The sequence below is a fragment of the Pygoscelis adeliae genome, unplaced genomic scaffold (genome assembly GCF_000699105.1).
Source record: "Pygoscelis adeliae isolate BGI_AS28 unplaced genomic scaffold, ASM69910v1 Scaffold130, whole genome shotgun sequence".
Lineage (NCBI taxonomy): Eukaryota > Metazoa > Chordata > Aves > Sphenisciformes > Spheniscidae > Pygoscelis > Pygoscelis adeliae.
The window spans coordinates 2,340,138-2,363,080 of NW_008824031.1; the positions used below are offsets into that span (position 1 = coordinate 2,340,138).

At 35.9% G+C, this 22,943-nt stretch overlaps 1 protein-coding gene across 3 annotated transcripts in view; it reads right to left on the minus strand.

Moving 5' to 3' along the window:
• Positions 1-22,198, minus strand: part of KLC1 (kinesin light chain 1) — a 30,084-nt gene extending 7,886 nt beyond the window's left edge. For 2 of the 3 annotated variants that reach the window (XM_009327762.1, XM_009327779.1), the window contains exons 1-13: positions 21,938-22,198; positions 18,910-19,140; positions 16,710-16,788; positions 14,515-14,740; positions 13,915-14,002; positions 13,078-13,179; positions 12,635-12,808; positions 12,386-12,485; positions 11,464-11,513; positions 11,308-11,375; positions 9,750-9,858; positions 6,096-6,257; positions 639-769 (exon numbers count right to left, since the gene is read on the minus strand). In XM_009327762.1, the coding sequence (XP_009326037.1) occupies positions 639-769; positions 6,096-6,257; positions 9,750-9,858; positions 11,308-11,375; positions 11,464-11,513; positions 12,386-12,485; positions 12,635-12,808; positions 13,078-13,179; positions 13,915-14,002; positions 14,515-14,740; positions 16,710-16,788; positions 18,910-19,140; positions 21,938-22,198 (1,781 nt within the window). Of the gene's footprint in view, positions 1-638; positions 770-1,525; positions 2,160-6,095; positions 6,258-9,749; positions 9,859-11,307; positions 11,376-11,463; positions 11,514-12,385; positions 12,486-12,634; positions 12,809-13,077; positions 13,180-13,914; positions 14,003-14,514; positions 14,741-16,709; positions 16,789-18,909; positions 19,141-21,937 lie in introns of those variants that run through there. The other variant, XM_009327771.1, reaches the window with a different exon arrangement.
• Between the last annotated feature and the right edge of the window lie 745 nt (positions 22,199-22,943).

Consider the following 22,943-nt stretch of genomic DNA (forward strand, 5'->3'; position numbering starts at 1 on the left):
AGAGTGAGAAGTCAGATTCGTTCGAATTTGAGTTTTTACCACTGACTTCACAGAGGCCAAAATGTTAATGAGATGCACAAGTAGGTTCAAGTTATTCAGCGTTTTCCTCTGCTCTCTGAAATCTGGGTTTTCCAAAAATAGCAACTGAGACGGGCTCAAATCAGTAATCCTCTTTATACCCACAGCAATATATAAAGCTATATCAAGAATATATCAAGATATTAAGCTATATCAAGAATGTTAGCTGTGGGTTTATTGTATTCAAGCTTTTATTGTAAAAATCGGTAACATTTATTATTCTTCACTGCTGTGTGAAAAGGAGAATTTTGCAGGTAACTAACACTTATCAATAATTCTATGAGGCTTTTGTATTCTTCAAGTGGCTAAAGCAGTAAAAAGGGAAAACACACTGTTAAAATTGAGTTAACTCTTAAAAGCAAATATAATTCCTCAGATGTTATAGAACTTTCATTGTAAGTTTAAGAAATTATTTCCTATTTTATTTTTCTTTAAGATATAAATCTATACGATACGCGGTTAGCTAAGCAGAGAAGAAAACACTGCCGTAGGTACTGCACTAGGCTACAGGGGGGGCACAGAACGAGGGCACACCAGCACAGCTAAGAATAGATAATTACCCTGGATTCTTTGGTTCACTGTCTCGTGAACTTCCTCCCTTCAGCTTTCTAACCAGCTTCTCACTGCTGCGTCTAATGGAAGCACGAAGTTTGCTAAAGGAACCACTGCGTTTTAAAGATCCAGTGCCATCCTGAAAAAAATTGAACAAATGTGAAAGTGCAAGAGTTGGTCGCCCTCCCCCAAGCCTGGCTCAAAAACATTTCATTGATGAAAATTTTTTTTTAAATTGCTATTAATATATACTTGGTACAGTTACCTAAACACAGAATATAACTGTGTTTAATATAACTTTACCAAAACAAAAGGGTTCCTTCCAAACTGTAGCAAAGATTTCTAAAGTATGAAGACATGCTCAAGCCATGATTCATAACAATTAATAAAACCCCACCACAGCAGTCAAACAGTTCACCATCACCGTGTTACCATTTCACATGAGCGCACTGTAGTTAACAGAGTACAAGCCCCAAGCAAAAGCATTCCATCAGAGTCTAAGAAAAAAACTGTTTTATTTTTTCTAAACATCTACATTACTTGCAAACATGTTTGTTTAATCCTAACATCCTTAAACAAAAATATTTCTGATCAGAAACATGTATGGTTAAATTCCTATGCTTCATTTTAACTTTCAAAGAAAATGTAAAACATGATGAAATGAATTTTTCGTACATCGCATTCATGTTTTACACTGCTGTGCTGATCCAAAGAAACTTCCAACTGAGCACAATTCTATTTTCAAACGTTTTACTCCGAAAACAAAAAACAAAACCCAACAGTTTAGTAAGATTAGAAGTGATCGCTTCCTACTTCATAGAAATCCTACATGATTATGAAAGAAGAGTTGTAAAAGAAGAAAGTAAAGTACTACTAAGCAGACAAGACAGACACCTGAGTTGGAGTGAGTTTATTAGAAGTTAGAAAGACAAATACACAAATCACTGAACACCAAGATTAGTAGAGAAAAGCATAATTGCCAAAATCTCACACAAAGACTAAACAGCAATGCTACTTTAGAATAATCATAAGTGAAGACATCCAGAGTTCCATAGTGATGTTAGCCATGTAATAGGTCTCTAAATACATTTTAAAGCACTTGGAGAACATGCCTTACTGTTACGGGTTTTGGTTTGGTTTTCTCCTGTAAAGATCACCATCATGCCATTTCAATAATACCTTGTGTGATACTTTTAACTACCTTTTTTCCATAGTGAACAGCTACTTATAAAGTTCATTGTTACTTTTGTTTTCTTTTACTAATGTATTACACAGCAAATGGTTGTAATAACATTTTGTATGACTAGATACATATCTGGCAAAGCTACAGATGTACAGAAATAGAAAAACCAAAAAAAGACACCAGCACTGAAGGAATGGCCAGTTTACAGGGAAGTGTAGCTCTGACAAGAATCTTAAGGGGTTTGCTAAAACACAGCAGTCAGTACTGAAGAGAGAAGTTAAAGCTTGAAGATGGTGCACGCCCGTCATGCAGGAGACAGTATAAGAATCACAAAAGGCATCTAGGCCTGTCAGAAACGGAGAGAGAAAAACTGCATGAAACTGTTGGGAAAAATTCAACAGTTTTCAATTTTGAACAGTTATGTTTACAGTATTTCTAGGTCACATTCAAAACAATTTTTTCCAGAGTTCAGTATTTGGACTGCCCTTAACTACAAAGTGCAGGCCCTTGCAATTACCAGAAGGTACATCTTTACACAGTTTCGCCTATGTGACTAGTATGCGACTTACAAACAGGCATGAACGATGCTGTGCATTCTTTAAGTTAGCATTTGTGTGAAATACAAAACACCTTTAAAAAGGAACAGCTTTAGTATTACCTTTTGTAAACAAAGGATTTTTTTTTCAGCTGACATTAACACAAAAATAAAAATAAAGGGAAAAAAAAGGAAGAAAGGAACAGAACAAGGTGCATTCATTTCAGCTTTAACTTCTGTCAGGAATTTTCCTCAAAACAAAACTGCAAGAAGAAAGAGGTCTTCCCCTAACCTCCAGACAAAATTCTGTTCATTCCTTTAAGGAATCAGAATCCAACTGACCTCACGAGTATTTTTTAGAACATATCTGTGTCTATATGTATTATCCAATTGGAAACTTCTGTACTTTCCCTAATGCAGTGAGGCAGCTGAAAGAATCCACCTTTAAATATAAGCTGTGGTTCAATTTATATGCTTTCCGTTCTCGGTGCTAAGTACGGAAACCATTACTGATAGTCTTAAGATACCCGTTTTGAGAACCTTTACCTATAGCAACTGGAATGAACAGTAATTAAAATTGTGCTCGCAAATGCCAAAACGCCTCGCTACCAAGCGATTAGAAGATCAAAACCTAACCAAGTATTTATGTTTCAAACTAAATTGCATATATTGTTCACACTTTTAAAAAATAGACTTCAGTTTTGCAGAATTGAATAAATTGAAGTCTAAATTCCAACTGAAGTGTTAGATCAGTGAAAAGGCTAATTATTCCTATGGTCTGAAACCAGTGATGCTATAGTAGTGATAATGAACCAATGAACAAAGGCAAGACAAATTTGGTAGATATAGAGTATACCTTTTATTATGCTAACTAGCACATTAGGAATAAGCAGACAACCTTTGGGTATTTCAAATCCCAAATAAAACCACTGAACTTCCAAGTTAAACACTGACTGCATGATTAACAAAACACCTTTAAAACATGAGCTTAGGATAAAAAAAAAAAATTCTTAAATCCAGTGTAAACAAACAAAAAATCAGAAATATCCATTTCTATGGCAAAGATTAATCGCCAATTTTTATATCACTCAGAATGAGAGTCACCTTATTGCTTTTGCTTACACCTCCCCACCATCATCTCCTGTACTTTGTAGTTGTCTGCTACAATGCTGCTCTGACTGACACTTTCATTAAACAAGAGCAACTTTTACCAGTTAGTCTATGGTAGTGAAATTTATTGCTTTTGTTTCACACCTGAATGTGGACTGATGTGCCCAAAAGCTTGTCTTTTTGAAGCATATGGTTTAGAATAATAAAAGATACTTCCTTACACTAAAAACATTATCTTAAATTAAACACCATCATACCACAAAGATTTTAATCTGTCCTCCAACCGGCTGCAAGATCAATTTACAAAAGTGCCCATTACAGATGGGCACCCACTGTCATTTTTAATATACAGACATAGTAAGGGATAAAAATCTTGAGATTTCTACCTTGAATTTTTAAGACAAAGTATTTCTTTGCATTTTCAAGTATCTTCGGTTAACTTTAAGGGATGGACTTTAGATGAAACATGTAAACATGCACTACACAACCTCACTTAACTGTTAAAACGAACATACTAATAAGAGATTTACTTCCAATAGATATTTCAGTTCTTTTTGTAAGAATGTAAGACATTACATCAAAGCATACAATGCTTAATAGTGATTACACTCCATATGGAAGTCACTTAATTACAAAAAATCTTCCAACATAGTTTCGTTGAAGTTTGTTGCTTTACACACGCCACCTATTCTCTGACAGCGAAGAACGTAAGTCAGCTTGACCACTTCAGAAGAATTTAAAGGGAAAAGGCAGGCCTCTCTTCAGGCTCTGCACACAAAGTATGTGCCTGATAAAAAAATTCTACTATACTTTACGAATCAGAATATTTTGTCTGGAGGGAACACACGAGGGTAAAAAAAACCTACACGATATAAAGTAGAGGGAAGGACAGCACTAAGATAGAAACACTAGCAGGGTAGAGGGAGAGTGAGTTGCCCACTTTATGTAAAAGATGTAATACAAAATACCTTCTCTTAAGAGGGGGAAAAAAGAAATAATGAAGACAAGAATAAAGCAATGCCACTTCAGCACACTAAAAATGAAAAGTTTGTTTGTCTTGACAGGTCAAAATTTAATTTTTCAGATCAACAAATTTTATCAGAGTTTGATTCAAATATTGACCTAGAAATACTGTCTATTGCTTTTCCAGAAGGCCTTTTCAATCCAAAACCTGCATGCTTGTTTAATTAATGTCAATAACAGAAAGAAGTTTAATCCATTTAGAACATATAGTCATGCAAATTACAGCGAAAATTAAGGGAGGAGTACAGTACACAGTTCTAACGCTGAATGGGCAAAATGAGAATTAAAAAAAGTGTTATCCAACCTTACTTCAGCTTTATTAATGATGCAGTATTATTCACAATAGATGCTGATTGACTGTCTTGGCACTGAGAACACCAATGCCAAGAAAACAATAATAAAGAGACAAAAGCAAAGATGAAAAGAACATTCTCCTTTAAGACTAAAGCAGTATGTGTTTTATCAAGGTTTCTTTGGAATGCTAAACTTTGTCTCATGTGGCTAAAAAAAGGAAGAAAAAAAAAATAGCTGTTGTAAGAGAAATGAAACTTCAGAACACTCAATATTGCAAAGTAGGCTACTTTCCCTCCCATACAGCAAAAGCAGGCAACAGCATTTTTATAACCTAACAGAATATTTTCAGCAGAACTGCAGCTGGGAGTTAGTTAACAGTGCAATATATATCCCATTGCCAGCAATGGGATAAAGCATACGAAAGCTGGTGACAGAAGCAAACAACTATACAAGCCAAATCAATAACTGAAAGCTTCTTCCACTGTCTTTCAAACAAAGGAAAACAATGGTTAGAAAAATGCATATGTAATCACATTATATATATGTTTTTACTTTATGACAATCAGTGTTACACAGTGAAGCCAATATATGGGAAACAAATAGGAACAAGCCCTGACTCCAGTCAAATTCTAATACGGGAAAGTGATATTAATATATTTCACTTAAGAAATGTGAAGTTACTATCACCTTGTTACGTGATGGCACTGCCTCTTAAAACGGATTGTACAGCAGCTTGAAAAGTCATGTTCTTTCCTCTAACAAGTTGGGTAAGGAGGAGATTGGAATTATTTTAGTGTTAGACTGATCACTTTAATTTACCCTAAAACTGCTAACACTTAATACATTTCCAGAGCAAATGTTCTTTGTGATTCCAACAGATGCAGTGTTTTTAAAGAAACATGTAAAATACGGGCAAATATGGCATCAAAAGGACAAAAGCAGAGTAAGTTAATTGCCAGAATATTTCTACCAGTAAAAAGAAACCACTGACAAGCAATTGTATGCCAGACCATAACCAGGACACTCAATCAGCATTAAACAACTTAAATGCAACTGCTTGGGATTCTTGAAGAAACTTCACCATTCAGGACAACAGCAGAAAGAATGTTTTAAAATTTTAAAATATTACAATTTTTTACATGATGTTATGAAAAACAAAATGTTACTCTTCATTTCTTAATTGATTCTGCAAAATTACAAAATACAAAGTAGATCAACCAAGAAACTACTGAAAACACAATAGGCTGGAGAATGGACAACCGTATTTGTTATGGTGATAATTTATCTAGGCTATTTTCTTAAACTGTGTACTGTACTTACCCCATTCCATTCTACGCTCATACTCACTTCCTCGCCTCCATCAGGACCACTCTCGTACTTTACCACATCAACATTGAGACTTTCTCGGCTTCGCCTTTTTTCTATGCTCTCAGGGTCATTCAGCACTTCAGCAACTCTCTGTTTATGAACATTGTCAAGACCCTGAGAATTAGTAAAATAGGAAAAGGTTTTATTTTATTATGAGCTGTATTAATCTACAACTTACACATAATAACAGTATCAAGAAAGAAGTCAATCAAACCCGTAACTCCATTTCCCTGATTCTGCCTTCAAAGGGCAGTCCTTTATATATTGCAGGAATCAACACAGCATGAAATGAACGGACAGTTTGGTAGTTTGAGAATTCAGTGACTTGCCATTCTTTTCCTCCTTCCCTATCACTTGTCAAAGCCTCATGGTGTTTATGTCACTCACCTGAAGCCATTTGGCCACCAGCTTAATATTTAAGCAATTTATAGATCATGAACAGTCAATGGAATTCTCAGTTTTCCACCTATCAAATGGTGCAGCATTCACCCACCTTTGGAAAGAATGTTGCAGGTGTCTGACTGTCTAATACCTAAGACATAGGTTGTGTTATTTGAAAATACTGACATATGACACTTGGCACAGTAGTATAAATTATCCTTCAGAAAGAAGTCAAATAGAAAATGAACTAGATATATGGTCAATAAAATACGTTTACTTCGTGTTAAAGAATGCACATCAATTACCAAATAATCCTTTAAATATCTTAAAAGTGCTAAAACACCTTCTGTGAAAACCCTGCACTAAAAATAAAGGCAAAATCTTTAACACAGAAACTAGAAAGTAACAAAGCTCAAATCATACTTATTTTCAGTTTTGTTTTCTTTATGATAAACCTACTCCACATAATAAACAGTATTTGCTGACAGGAAGAGATCCCACATGAATGCCTTACACGTAAGAAAATACTCCGCATCCTTCACTGTGCAGCGTTAGCAGCAAATGCAGCAGGGGATCTGTGCAACAAATCAATAAAGTCTACCACAATACAGAAAGTGAAAATCATGCCAAAATTTTACTTTTAAGTAAAGTGCATGAATAAGAATGAAAGTTGTTTTAGTGGCATGGAGAAATCAGGTTCTTGGTTCCCTCATCGCTGCTTTCCACTAACTGAAGAGCAGAACAGCCCTCCCTAATGGAATTCTACAAGGAAGCATGAAACCAACATGTAATGATCATATATTTTCACATCCACGTGGCTGTACGGTGCAGAGAAGTGGCTAGAGCTTTCAGACAGTAGAGAAGTGTAAGCCCAAAATGGCTTTTGCACCAAACCCTTTAGCAGCACAGAACACAAAAAGTATAAAATTATTTAAAATCATCACTGAGGAGGTGATGTATCACATAAACCACCTCTAGGCTCTGTTCCAAAGCTATTGTCTCTCATTTACCTCACATGCTAAAAATAAAAAAAATAAAAAAACGAAGGGACAGGGAACTGCACTTTCCTGGTTTGTTCGATTCTTGTCATGAAAGATGAAGGACAAAACTTCACTGGTCTTCAAAAATCTAGCATATACATCCCAGCAGCTAAAGCAAACAAAAAAATGCATGAAGGAGAACAAAGCTGTGGAGGACTGATGCTTTTCCACACCTGGGAACAAAAGTACCTCTCTGCTTTTAGCTCAAAAGGGGACATGCATTAACCCTGTCCGTCCTCCTTTACTTTAATGACCTAGAATAGAAAGGTAGTGTTAAACGCTGCTAGTAAGACAGCATTGTTTCCTACATGTCCAAATCCAGTGCTGTGTGCAATGTGATATATTACGGTATAATGGTATAGGTGGTATATGATGCACCAATGAAAATCTGAAGCATGCTTAATAAAAATAAAGTAGCAGCAGCGAGCCTCCAGCAGACTCTGTGGAAAATGGAGACAAGGTACAGTTTTTCCAGCTGGCAAGCCAGAATTGGACTGATTAAATAGCGACTCTAAAATTAGAGACTTCTCCAATAGCAAGATCCTCCCATAATTCCCAAATAATCAATTCCAAGCTTCACAGTAAAAATTTGAACTTGAGAAACTGGTGTTCTGTTTTGGTTTTTTTATATAAAAAAAAGGAAATAAACATAACTACAAGCTAAGTTTTCTTCCAGTCTTATTACTATTATATTACACCAATTTATCCTGGTTGTTATCTGTTCACACTAAAAAATTATCACGTGTGATGGCAACAGTAAAACTAAGAACCAAAGCGAGTATGTTAAGATGCAGTGCACATTCACTTATCTTCAAATCACATTTGAATGAGACACACGCCAAAAGTGAACCTTCAGTAAAAGTATGTGAAAAATCATCCTCAGTAAAAGAAAGCATCTGTATCGGCTATTCCCCACCACCACCCTTGAATTTTCCTTGCTGAAGAACTTTTCTCCCAGATTCATACTTTTCGCTTACTAGTTTCATTCCATTTATTTGGCAAACACTCGCAAGTTTCCCATTGTTTTTTGTGGAAGAAAGAACTTATGCCACCTTTTATCAAAGGGAACTGTTGCTGAATTCACTGGAAGAGCATGAGGTTTGCCAGGAACTTTTTTTGCTCTCTCCCTTTTCCAGAAATCTGCTTCTATATACAAACACTGCACTATCATTCTTCAAAATACAACTTCAAATCAGTATAACCAAATAAAAAGCCAGTACATTATCAATAAAGATAAGACCCATCACCTAAATCAGTTTACTTCAATTTAGAATTTGAGTTTAGAATTTTACATGGACATATAAGGAAAAAAAAAACCACAACAACAAAACAAACCACTTCTGAAAAAAATACAAATCTTATTTACTATTGCATAAAAACAAAAATAAAATTGAGCTTTCCAAGGTTTTTTTTTCTATTCACGTATATTTTCTTATTTTGCTTTCCATTTTAACACTGACTGACAAGCCATGTTTGCTTGTCCAGCTCTTCTATAAAAGACATTGTATCAAATCATCCAAAAGGGAAAGGAAAAACAAAAAGCCAATAAAACTCCAACAAAACCAAACCCTCTCCCCACCTTCTAAGACTGTGAGAAGGGGTTACAGATTTGAGAGTACAGAGACAGCACAGAACTTCTCCACATTAAAAGAATAATAGTCCCCCCCTAAACTGTAATATCCATCCCATCGGCTTGCAAAAGTAACAGAAACGGCAACTGGTAAATTTATAATTGTCTTCTGAAGGTCTGCACCAGTCGCAGTCAGTCGTATGCAGAAACAGAACATTTGTAAGTTTGACAGCTCCTTATTAAAAGTAGAACAGCATTACTGGCAAAGGAGATTATCAACAGAAACTCTCAATTTTCCCCTAGCTACAGTCTCTTTCCCAGGACATGTAGCCAGCTGAGGACTGCTGGCCACCACAGCATTTTCTGCTCTTCGTTTTCCACATTATTTCACTCCCAGTTTGATCATGCCCCTGGTACATGGTGCAATTCACCGGTTTGCAAGTGTTAAGATGGTATCAGTTTATCACCAGTTAAGACTGAAATTAGAGGGCAACACCAGGCACCAGACACTGAATAGCTAAAAGTTTATATATCCTGCATGTACGATAGATACTGAAGTTGACAATCTGCATGACCACAGTGCAGAATATCATTAAGGCAAATTTTCATACTTGCCTGTTTACGAGATCTCATTGCTGCCTCTTCTAATGTTTCAGCAGCTTCAAATTTGCCCTGTCGTCTGTAAAGTGCCCCAAGGTTCTTTAAGGTAGTTGTTACTGTTGGACTATTTAAAGAAAAAGTATATATTTATACACACACACTCAACTCTTCTCAATTCACAAACTAATAAAAACTTAAATTAATATAGTATTTATCACATTTTTTTGTAATTATTTGTCTCCCTTGAAATATACTATACTGTACTTCGCATACATGGAAAACCCTGTTAAGCCCTTTCAACATGCATTAATGGCTCACACTATGATTAGTAAACAGCCCTGAAACTGGAAGTTAGTCACTAGCCTCTAGATCTACTCAAGAGAAAACTGGAGGGCTAGATCCTTGTGTTTCTCAGATGCATCTCCAGGTGAAAATTTAGCTCAATCTGAGTGTGTCCAACTGAGTAACTGTGAAGCTTCCAGAAAATGTCTACTCATGCATACAGTGACCATTACTGTAGTATGTGTTAGTCACAAAACCAATTACCAGTTCCTTTCATCAGCTTTTACTTAGTACCCATTTGCAGTTTCTATGTATTCAAACTACGTTTGAAGAATAAAGGGAAAAAAAAATATCGCACATTCCATTAACAAGTCTCACACTCCAACAAGACATTTTTGTTTCAATGACACAATGAGAATTAGCTCAGTCACAGTATTGTTGCTTGAAGTTTTGCTCCAGTAACAGCAGAGAAAAGATTTCCTCATGCATTAGAATGAACTAGCACATGAAAAACAAACCAATGAAGTGTACTGCACCCAGAGTTCAGGATGGAGAAAAAAAGAGCAGATTTCAACAGTACAAAGGTTCTATTGCTTGTTAAATACAAGAATTCAAAAGTGTTAGAAACGAAAAACCCTCACTGAGTATTATCAGTACTAGGTGCAGGTTTTTTCTTACATTGTACCACCTGCACGTTAAAAAAAAAAGGCAGCTAACGAGCAAAATTAAAGCCAACAAAAAATATTTCACTAAGCATAATCCAAGCTGAAGTCCTTGTTTCTCTTCTTCCATTTTAAGGGACACATTTTCATTCACACAAAACTATATTTTTCAAGCTTCAGAAACTCAAATAATGCTGAATAGTGGCAGTTTAACTTTGTTTCTTGTGCCAGCTGGAAAACTCAAGGCTCAGTTATTTGCACAGTCTCCTTTTTGCTTCTGGCCTTCTCTAGAGGTATTGCTGGGGCAGGGAGAGCACGTATGCCAACCAGCAGTATAAAAAGAAAGAAAGGTGACCTATGCTTCCACGTGAAGGACTGCCAAGAACACAAGTGGTGAATTTTTATGTCACTTACTAGATCTAACCAGCCTAGATTAAAAGCAGCCCCAGGACTTCAAAATTGCCACTGTGTTCCTGAAACCCAGTCTTGGGACCTGAAATTTTAATACTATAGTCTTTATAGTCCTAAGGCAAGCAGCTGGTTTGGTTTCATTTTTAAACATGCTTTAATCTGACATTTCTGGATACTGGGTATTGCCGCGTTGCTTGTCCTGTAAAGAAATTACCCACCTGTCAACTTTGCAAGCTTTGTACCAGCCACCATATTCTCCAAAAGACGTGCCATCTTTTTGTTTTCCCTAAAACAAAAGTAGCATTGAAGAAAAGTAACTGATTTGTAACTTAAATAGTCAAAGCTCCAAAAAAGATTTATGACAATGGCCTTACTTTGCATTCTTCCCTTTCTTCTGCATGCATCCAAATAGGCTTATTTTCATCTGATGAAACAGAAGAAAATATTTTATAGAAGTACAAAACTACAAAGTATTCACTGTTTGATTTTCACCCTTCTGAAGTTGTGAACCAGAGAATTATACTATTACGACTACAAAAAAGCTTACTGTCCATACTACAAGCAGCAGATAAATAAAACATGCACCTCTTCTTTTATAGTTTTACAATTCTGTCTTTTCTTATCTGAACTTAGAAACAGTTACTTCTGAGAAGCTCTGAAGTCAGTATATGCTGTCATCGATTTGTCATGTGTGTAGTTCTGTGCTTGAAAACACGCATTTATTTCTTTTATCATAACAACTGTTTTGACATCTACTAAGTGGTGCATATGCTACCGTCACGGAATGCAATGAAAATTCTTCACTGTGATGTATAGTTGATAAAATGCATTTGACTTCAATGTACCATGTAGTTCACAATTTAAGGGTATTTTCCCCATTCTTTAAATGTATTAATGGAGGACTCATATTAACAATGTATATATTATATCATTAAAAATCCTGCACTGACTTTTTCCTGTGACTGGAAAGTGACATACATTTTTCTGCCTCTACAAAAATACCAAAATTGGTTTTGGTTGGGCATAAGAAATTATGCCAGAAATAACAATCCATAAAACATAAACCTACCAAGTCTACCTCACATAAGAAAAACTCTCCTTTTGAATCAAATGTTACTGCTCTATCTAAATGCTTTCTTATGATGAATGTACTTCAACACATCTATAATCTCACTCTTTAAGATTGTTTTCTGCTTGAGGTGAACTTAATCAGGATGCAATTAACTTCCTGCAGATTTTATTTCATAGTAACTACGAAAATGAAACATACATTCAAATGTAGGGACTGTTTCTTACCATCTACAGAGCCAAATTCCCGTTCATGAGCACGAGTAAGAATCTCTTTGTATAAAGTTTCTGCTTGCTTAAATTTGCCCTGTTTTAGATAGCAGGATGCCTGAAAACAAAATACGCCCAAAAAGATATATCAGCACGCTGTTTTATTTAGCTTGATAAATAGTAAATACAATACATGCTGAATAAAGGTGCATTTCAATTAATCAGAAAATTTTACTTTTTCTTTTATTTACTTTATAAAAGGCTTACCAGGTTATTCTTTGTTTTTGCAACATTTGGATCATCTGGTCCTAGCTTAGTTTGGTAAATCTCCAGTGCCCTCTGATAGTAGTATTCAACCTCCTCATATTTACCCTGGTTCTGGCATAGTAAAGCCAAATTATTTAATTGTTTGGCAACATCAGGGTGATCTTTCCCCAGAACCTGAAAATGAAATACCTTGTATTAAAACATTATCCAATCGTCATATCAGGGTTTAGAAATGCATCATTTAGAAATACAGTGCTCCAACAGCTCCATAGGACTACTGGAATTTACTACTGTTTTCAATTTCAGACACTGCTAACTACTAAGGCATTGCTAACTCTGTGGCAGATCTACCCAACCAAAACATCAAAAAAAAAAAAAGTGTTTAACTTTGCCCCCTCTCTCAAAAAAATCCATTCAAAGGTGCTGTATTCTTTTACTCATACCTTTTCTCTGATTTCCAGAGCTCGCTTACACAATGGTTCAGCTTCTTTGTACTTCCCCCGTTTACCATAAAGTACTGCAAGATTGTTTAGAGTTGCTGCCACCTGTCAACAGTAGAGAAATATTAATTACACTGGAATTTGCCAACAGAAATATCTAACAAATCAACACATCTGCAATGCACTGATGTTTTCAAATTTTCCATGCACAGGGTAGACCTCTTGAAATTTGCAAATGAAGTAATAATTATTATTGAATGTATACACACACAAACAAGGAAAGGAAAAAACCAAAATCACAAAATATTTTTGCTTCATTTGTGGAAATTTCATTTAGTGCATACATTTTCTTCATACGTTCTTCTCTTATAAAGTTACCTCTCACATCTATACTCAGAGCTGCCCTGCTTCACACAGGCTACATGAAGTGAGATATCACGTTAATTTTAAACACCAAGTACAAAAGCTTGATTATTACGTTTCATTTAAATGCAGCAGTAAAACAAATCAGAAGTACACCTTCAATTTGAGTCTAATCAAGTGATTTGAGTAAGCAAATTAAAATCTTTCTTCCCAAATTAATTTCCCATAGAAAATCCATGCAATCCGAGATCAAGTATGTGCAAGTCATTTGTGGTGAAACAGCATTGAATACAATGCTCGAAAGGTACCCTAAATATTTAAGAGAAAACAAAGAATGTTACATTGTGGCCTCCTACCTGTACTGTTTAGAGATAAGCCAGGTCTTAAAAACTTTCCTGTTGAGTTTAATATTAGAATGAGTTGAAAATAATTCAGTGAAAAACACAACTAAGGATATGATATTGCATGTATACAAACCGCTGGATGATCTTTGCCCAAAGTCTTTTCGCGGATAGCCAAGGCGTCATTCAGGAGATTTGCTGCATCTTTATATTTGTTCTGGTCTCTAAATTTTTAAAGAGTCATGATTAATACTGGGGATTCAGAAAAGAAAGTCATAAAAATGAAGCTGACTTCAGTACTGGCCTAAAGATGCTAGTACAAAAGAAGACTAATTGAGAATATATTCAGATATCAGGAATTAAAAACCTGAAGCTGTAACTGTAAAGTAGCGTGCTGGGTAAGGACTAGCATGTACTACTTCTACACTGACCAATTTATACCTCTAGATTATCTGTAAGTAGGTAATCAAGACATGCCCCCTCAGTAGACAAATTAAAAAAAAAAGTCTCAAAACCAGCTTCACTGCCAAAACAAAGGCACAGGCAAAAATGCAGCAACTTGTTCGACTTTTAAGTACAGGGACACATATAAATATTGCAGGACCCTCTTGAGGATTTTAATAAAAAATAGGGCAAATAATACAACAGTCAAAAAATGTTAGTCTGAACATTAACAGGCTGTAACCAAATATTAACTATTTATTTAACTGATATTTATCTATGTCAGTATACAAACCTGTACACCAAAGCAAGTATGTTCAACATAGTGGCAACATCAGGATGATCATGACCCGAAGTCTTCTCCAGATCTTCAAGAGCTTGTTTACAGAGAGGTACAGCAACCTCATATCTACCTTGGGAAGCGTACTGAATAACAAGATTATGAAGGGTCCTTAATCTTGCTGGAATTTCATAGCCACCTTGTTGGGCAGCAGCTGCTGCACTGCTATGCTGCTGTTGAACTGAAAGAAATCCATAAGATTTCAAGTTGTTTAAAAGATGACTGTAACTAAAACATTTAACATTACTGCTCAATGACACAAAATGAGACTCACTGAATTTTATTTCTTCAATACAAAGCATTAGTATTAGAACATACTTCACAGCAGTCATGCTGTCTTGAACAGTGACAGTGAAAATATGACCATTTTATTCTTCATACTCTGTCCAGTATTGTATTAATATTATTTTACACTTCTATTAGCTCAAAGGGCCAAATGTAATAGACCAATGAAGAAAGTAGGAAACTATTTCAGCTCAGGGAACCATTAACAATTCTCAAGATTATATCACAATTTTGCACTTACAAATATCGACGTTTCCCTCTGGAAAGGAACATTAACATAGACAAGCCAAATACCTGCAGAAAAGCTCGAATGATTTGTTCTTTTTCCTTCACTCTCCTTCTCTAAACATACAATTTTTTTTTGTTTCCCTTTGTTTGCAACACCAAGGAATACTTAAGGTTGGCACATAAAGGATTAAAACACCTTGGATGCCACTAGTAACAGTTGCAAGAGAAAAGGCACTGAGTCAAAGCCAGTATCAACCTTTCGGTTTTACTTACTAACCCTCAGGGTTAGCCACTTCTTTTCCAGTAGCTCCTTACCTTTAGTTGTTGCAACCTCCACCCTCCCACGCCCCCCCAAAATCTACTACCCTTTTTCTCTTCACCTCAGAGATTTCTGGGAAAATTAAGAAAGTTACCTCTCACTCATTTTCGTTCAATTCTAGACAACACACAGGATAAGGGCTCCAGCTGTGAGCCTTTCTTCTCTCCTCTCTCTTTGTTTAATAGCAAAATACACTCTCACAGCAAGTGGGAGCCTTTTTAGGTCGGTAGAATCATACAATTCCAAGCCTACATCCACAATCACTGCCTACCAAAGCACTGAAGCATTTCAGTATTTTTCCTGGAGGTCAAGGAAATTACTGAAATGTCAACTTTGTCTTCTGTAAAGCTAAGTAAGGTAGATTGGCTACGCAGATATAGAGACAGCTTTGCCGTTCCATTTTCGTACTACAAAATTCTAGAGAAGGAAGGATGAGCTCAGGATGGAGTTCACAGTCAACACTAACCTATTCTAAACTCTTCAAGTCTTCCTTCCATTGCTGGCTATGGATAGCATTACCATGCTATCAAGCATGCAGTGTATCTTGCGTATGTGCCCATAAAGGAAATTCAAAACTCTGCTGATTACAAAGGTGGGACCCTTCAGACATTTTTTCTGAAGTCATTTGTCTACTAAGAACCATTATACTACTAGCACACTGCATGTACACTACAATATCAATATATTATATAATATCAGCTTTATACCCATACGAAAAACACATTTCACTAAGCAAGCCTTATCTATTAATGGCTTCTATCAGCCACACTACCATACCCCTACCTCAAACTTCACTGCATATTCATCAGTCCTTTTGATCTGAAGACAATACTTCTAGAATGAGTAGTAAAACTAAGGAAGACAATCTTAGCAAAGGAGAAAAGAGTATATGAGAAAGACTGCGTACTGAAACCTGCCCCAAAATGTTAAATCAGTTTATTAAAAAGGTCATTAACAGAATTCACCATCTGGGCAGACCATCAAAAAGCTTCAATGTTCCAGAATCTGCCCCAGTCACTTGGAACAAACCTCTTCCATTCTGAGGCCCACAGGAAAGACTGTGGAACCAATTTTGTACTGAAGTCAGCCCCAAGAACTTTACAAAAGCTAGTAAACTCTCTTTAAAAAACTAAGCCCCAGTTTTGTACGTATTGATGTACAGAATGTATATCAATGACTGGTTTCCTGATTCTAGCAGAGGCATTCACCACTCCACTGTATCCCAGAGGACCCCAAGCATGGATTCATTTTTGTAAAGAGCATCTTTATATTCCGCACTGCAGAAATACACTAACATTGTAATTTGAAGTGCACTTACTTCCTTGTCCTTGGTCATCTTCATCATTGGGAAATAAGTCATCCAAAGGCTCTTTGGTGGAATCCGTATCTTTATCCTCCTATAGAACAACCCCAAACCCAAACAAATTGTTACACTTAAATCTAAGGCATAAAGGGACAGTCCATTTAATCAGCAACATTGAAGGAAAACCCCACATCCAGAAATTAGGAATTGCCAAGAATAACATTTCTCACAGAAGTTTAATGAAGGTCTTATGTTCAAATGTATTTACATACTCTGTCCCGAAACAATACAGGACACCTTCAGAAGAGCCAGGAATAGAAATCAGGTCTCCTAGATTTCCGTCTCAATTTAAGCACACAAGAACACATTTGCTATTCTTACAGAGACATTATACTTAATGGAAGTACCCAGCGAAGAGTGAGTGCTACTGAATACAGAATTGTCCACTGTACTTTTTTAGTCACAAACGCAGGTATAGATGAGCAAGGGAGAAGAATAAGGAGATCATCTCCTGAAGGAGAATAAAGTTGCACCAGCACCTTTAATTCTGTCACCTCAATTTCTGAGTACTCAACTTCTGCACAAATAATAGATTTTGCAATTGTGATCTGTAAGGTTCAAAAAGAAACAAAACCACTCGGAAGGAAGTTCATCTCCAATAGTCTCCATCTGGAACCATATTAATTTCTGCACAATCCATCAATGTATACTGATTTTTAACATCCAAAGATCATTCCAAATCCCACAATCACGTAAAATAAAGAAACAGATCATCCCTCAACCCTGTTTCTTAAATGTGGAGGCTACACAATATGAATAGTTGAAGTTCTCAGAAACATTAATCTCAGTAAGGAGAAAACCCAGGAGCAGAACACATTCCTATTTTTCTGGCTCTCCATCCAACACCTTTTTCCACAGTTGAGAAAAAGGCAACTGCTGCTGCTGGCATTCAAGTTCAATGGTGACAAAGTGGGTGCTCTCCAAAAACAGCAGATTGATGGGACTAGATCTCAGATAGGAAATTCATAATTTTAAGTGTGCTGATTCCAACCTCACACTGAGTATATACAATTGACTATTTTCAAAGGCTAACATAGACTGCCCATATGGTTAGTGAAACTACAAAGATGCTTTTGCTTACTTTGACCCTACTTGCCAATTAAACTTCAAATAATGGTGCTATTTAGGCCATCTGCAGATTACAGTTCAACAGTCAGCACATCAAAATCCCAATATTCCTTCCTCCAGCCCCTTTCCTAAACAGGCTTCACTGGCAGTATTCAGCTACAAATACCAACTCATGAAATAGCACTGAAAAGTTCCATGTGCAACTGACCAAAACAACTCTCACTACTCACAGTATGTTAAAAAGGATTTAGTCAAGCAGTCAATTAAGCATGACTAAAATGCATACATTTTCAACCATTATGTTGCTGAAATAATTGGTTACGAAAAACTGTTCTTTCCAAGACGCAGCTGAGAAGGTCTGAACATACAAAATGAGTTATTTCTCTACGGTGCCATCTAACTTAAGAAAACAAAATAAAAGATAGCAAGAAGGGCAAATAATTCAGAAGTCTTTTTAACTGCTAAGTTACTTCCGTAAATTAAAATTTCACCCATTTTCTCTCTGAATCTAAGAATTGGTAACACAATGGACTAGCTAAACATGACTGAAAACGTGCAGATGATCCCGATGTCTGGCAGAAGGTCATGAAAGGGGATTCAATAATATCCTTATCCTAATGTAAAATCTCAACAGATATAAAAGCTACACACCTATTTCACTACACAAAAATTAAATATTTTTCTTGCAGTCAAAATAAGCCACGTCCCCTACGTACTTAGAATCTCTAATAATTTACATTTCCCACTTATTTTAACTATTGAATTTACAGAAGGAAGTTTTTGGCTTGAAGTTCAGCTCTTTTTTTTTTTAAGCTAACATGACACTAAGTAAGTATTTATGCATTTTGACCCTCATGTATTTTATTAATTATCAACAGACAGTAAAACATTTACGCTCTTAAAATAAGAATGAACTGAACTCTGAGAATCTTTCTGCAAACTATGTGACACTGGTATAAGGCAAACGTTTTAATGACAAGTTCATGTTAGAGACAAATTAAAAGCTTATATCTGTCATTTCTTGGTAACTAGGCAGATTACACCACACATGTAAATGTAAGGTGCTTTTTACTATACAGCTACTTACTGATGGTGAAATATCATCGTCGTATTTTTTTAATTGATTCATGAATTCTAGATGTTTCTTCTCTTCCTCCAGTTGAGCCACAGATTGCTCACTTTTCTGTAGTTTCTGTTGTGTATTGGCTAGTTCATCCCGTAGCCACTGATTTTCCTGGCATAGCCGGCGAACCTGAGCACGCAATTTCTGCTTCTCTGATTCCACTGCATTTAAGTGATTTGACAAGGCCATCATTACCTAAAAAACAAAAGGTGTTACATGACATACTTCCTCCTGAATGCAGTTCTGTATTTAACGTGAAAGACTTTTATTATTTAAAACCTATGTCAGCTGTGATATCTGGTAAACATTCAGATTTCTCTTCTTTATATATCTGGTTCTCACTTTTCGTCTGAACTTTTTTACCATTTGCTCAGCCAGAATTAACCTAGAGGAACTCTTTATTAATGATTGTTTTCCATGATGCTATCAGAAGTCAAATTGGTTTAGAATTCCCTGAAGATTACATATCACATTAAAATACATGAAAAATTTGAACTAGGATTTAGATTACTGAAACAGAAATCTTCATTCCTCTAACATGAAATGGAGCAGTAATACTTTTAACTTGAAGGATCACAAAAATAACCTGAGAACTAACACAGAGTTCTAATTTAGCAGCTTTCAGACAGGAAAGGATTCGTACACATGCTTACAGTTCATAAGGGTGAACACCTCAGCACAACGATAATACTTCAAAGGGACAATTATACTACTGAGATCTAAATGTGCAACTGAACACAGAATTTATATAAGCACTTTATATATACATATCATAAGCTTGAGCGTGCAGACATTCAATAAATGTGTTTGAAGAGTCACGGAAGATACACACATACAGAAGATACTCTCCCTTCACTGCTTATGTAATCTCCCACTGATACACCTAGAACAGCTGATAGCAATCCCAGGAAGCACACCTTGTAAGAATGGGCAACTGGTGATAATAAAGATCTTCTTTTAGATGAGTTTGACATGCCCAGGTTATCAGTATTTCATCTCCTCAATTTCGTGTTTCTTTAAAACAAGTTAGTTTGAAGTGTTTTTAAACTAAATATTTCATGTGAAACAGATGGTGTCCTTAGCTGAAATTTCAGGTTTCAAAAAATACATCAAGCCTTTAGAAACTACTTTTCCCTATAAAGGTAAGATAAAAATCCAGGTGTAATTTCCTAATACCAGTCCAAATCTCCAGACTTCAGCACCTACCTATTTACATATTCAAAATTGTTAATAATTTAAATTATTTGCCCTATTCAAACAGTGGCATTTGTGACGTCAGAAAGTATATTTAGGAAAGTTGCGATAATAGGGTCAACATACTCAAACAACATTCTACAAGCTACAATGGCAAACCAAAATCCTTTGTGATCTTACTCTCTAGAATTAACTGAAAGAAAAGTTTGATTACTTCTTCAGCAAAATCAGTTTCATTTTCATGGAAATAACACGTGTCATCAGACCTACATCCATGCCACAAAAACATCTATAAAATATTTCCATATCTTAATTTAAACACTGCAAATAAAAAAACCCCACTATATTGTTGCAACCCAAAGTGTGCAGGGAGAGTAGGCTTATCAGGTCTGAGAGTAGTAGCCTGAAGTGCAGTTGCTTTCCTGACAAAGGCAGTAAATGCAGACTTCTTGGCTCCTCGCCACCACAGTTCACAAAACACTATGTGGGGCAAAGAAGGAAATAACATCTGCAACTGAGGCTGCTGAATCTGATAGAGCCAAGAATCAGAACTAGTTTTTTGGAGTCCCAATACCATGTCAAAGTTAGGAAAGAAAAGCTACTCATTCACTCACAGATCTTCTGCAAACACCCATTAAAGGTAACTCAACTATTGCAATTCTATTCCATATCTCTTCTAGTATTTTCTTCCAATACAAGGGATCAAAGCTTGTACAACATACTAAGGCCTGACAGTCTGTACCATAATGTCCAGGGGTTCTACATGCCCATGGCTGGTAACCCGTATTTGTTCATTCTCTCAGGCCTCAATTTACCATGATCCAATGCATACAACTTCCAGACCGCCGCATAATACTAGCTCGATCCAGATGAGAAGACTGAGCACAGTTATAGACCAATATAAAGCCTATTAATATAAAGTTAACTCATTGGCATTTTCAACTCATTTGCAAACACTCTGCCATTTTATACTGATGACTGTGTCGCATCAGATTGTTTCAGGTTTTTGACCCAGTACAAAATACCCTAAAGCTGGACTGTAAATACAGTCCTGACAACCTGACGACGCATGCATCTTCTCACTCATCTTCTGCAGACGATACCTTCATCGACTAAGATAGGACTCAGCTAACTTCTGTGAACTTTCTTTAACACATCAGTGAAAGTTGTTCAGATTCTGTACTCGATTCTTAACCTTTAAAATGTTTGTCAATTCAATTTTTGTTTAGTAAAATGTTCAATAAACATCAGATATTCTTAAGCTCCAGAAGCACCGTGAGCTACTATAAAGAATCTCAGAATCAAGGGAATAAAAATATGAATTTAATGTTACGGCAGAGCTCAAAGGTTGGAGCAAATTCATTTATTTGTGAGACCTCCCCATGCAACAATTTAGAGTGAAAATGCCAATGCTCAGTTCCTGAGCTGCTCAAACATTACCTGCCTAATGCTGTGGAAAAGTCTAAACGGAAAACAGCAACTGTCTCACTGAAGTGAAGAGGAGCTCAGTTATGAGCTTCAGTGCTTTAATACTGAATGTAATTAGTTCTGTAACACAGCAAGACAGCCAGTATCCACCTCTATTAAGTACAGCAGTCTTTTTCCTTAACATACAATAATAACATAAGTGTCCCAGCACATTGCTAATATTCAGTAAGGCAAATTAAGTCCTTCAAAACTGATCTCTGTTTACTTCAAAATTTCCAATTATAGGTCAAATAATGATCTTTCATTTATTTTTTTTAATACCAAAAATTCATTCAAAGTCCGAAATGCTTTATTTCTACTGCAATTTTACCTGTGCTTCACTAAGGCCAAGCTCCAGCATTTCCAGTGACTTTCGAATCATGTTTGATTTTTCTTCAACCAGATTAGTTTCATCATCTTTCTTCAAACATTTCAGTGTTTCAAGTAAGCTCTGTAAAATTGAATTGTGTTCATTCTTCAATGCCTCTAGTCCATTAATCACTTGCTTAGTTTTGGCAATGATTTCATCTTGAGTGAGCTTCTCCAACTTCTCTTCCTTTAAATACACCATTGTGGACATGTTTTCATACATTCTGAAATGGAAGAGTACACTAGTTAACCCAGAAGTAAAAATAAAATAAGCAATTCTCTGTAACTGAGTAGAGCTTTCCTTTAAGAAGTCATTAAAACATACAAATCTGAAATGTATATTCAGAATGTAATGAAATTTTTGCACAGCTTTTACAGTGTTTTAAGTCCTGGATTTGAACAGTGTTTCAAGTTTTCCAGCTTCTATTTCCAGAGTTAATATTAGCACTAATTCATAAGCCCAACAACAACTGAAAATAAAATCTGTATTACAATGTGGCAGAAGAATTTCTAATGAGCACTGAAGAATCAGGCTGCATCTCCAGGATGTGTGAAAGCAAACAAAGTAGCTGGTGAATAAAAGATGTACTATAATATAGTTATTTGCAGATGCCACTGACCTACAACTATCTTTACCAATATCCACAAACTAGAGCTTGAGGAATTTGAAGAAATACCATCCAACCCTCTAAAAGGGTTGATCAATCAGTCAATCATGAGAAAAATCATCCTTTTCCAGTAAGAAGGAAACACCATCTTCATCCTTTTCCAAGGGCTACAAAAGCTATTATCACTACATATTTTGAAAATAACAACTGCCTCCTAACATTACTTTACATTCATTATTGTAACTCTACAGTCGCATATAGACATTCAATTGTCTACAGGTCTAGATGCAGCTGTTTTGATGAAGCTGCAACAGCTGTCTCATGCTGGAAAAAATAGTTTGTGTAACACAACCCTCACAA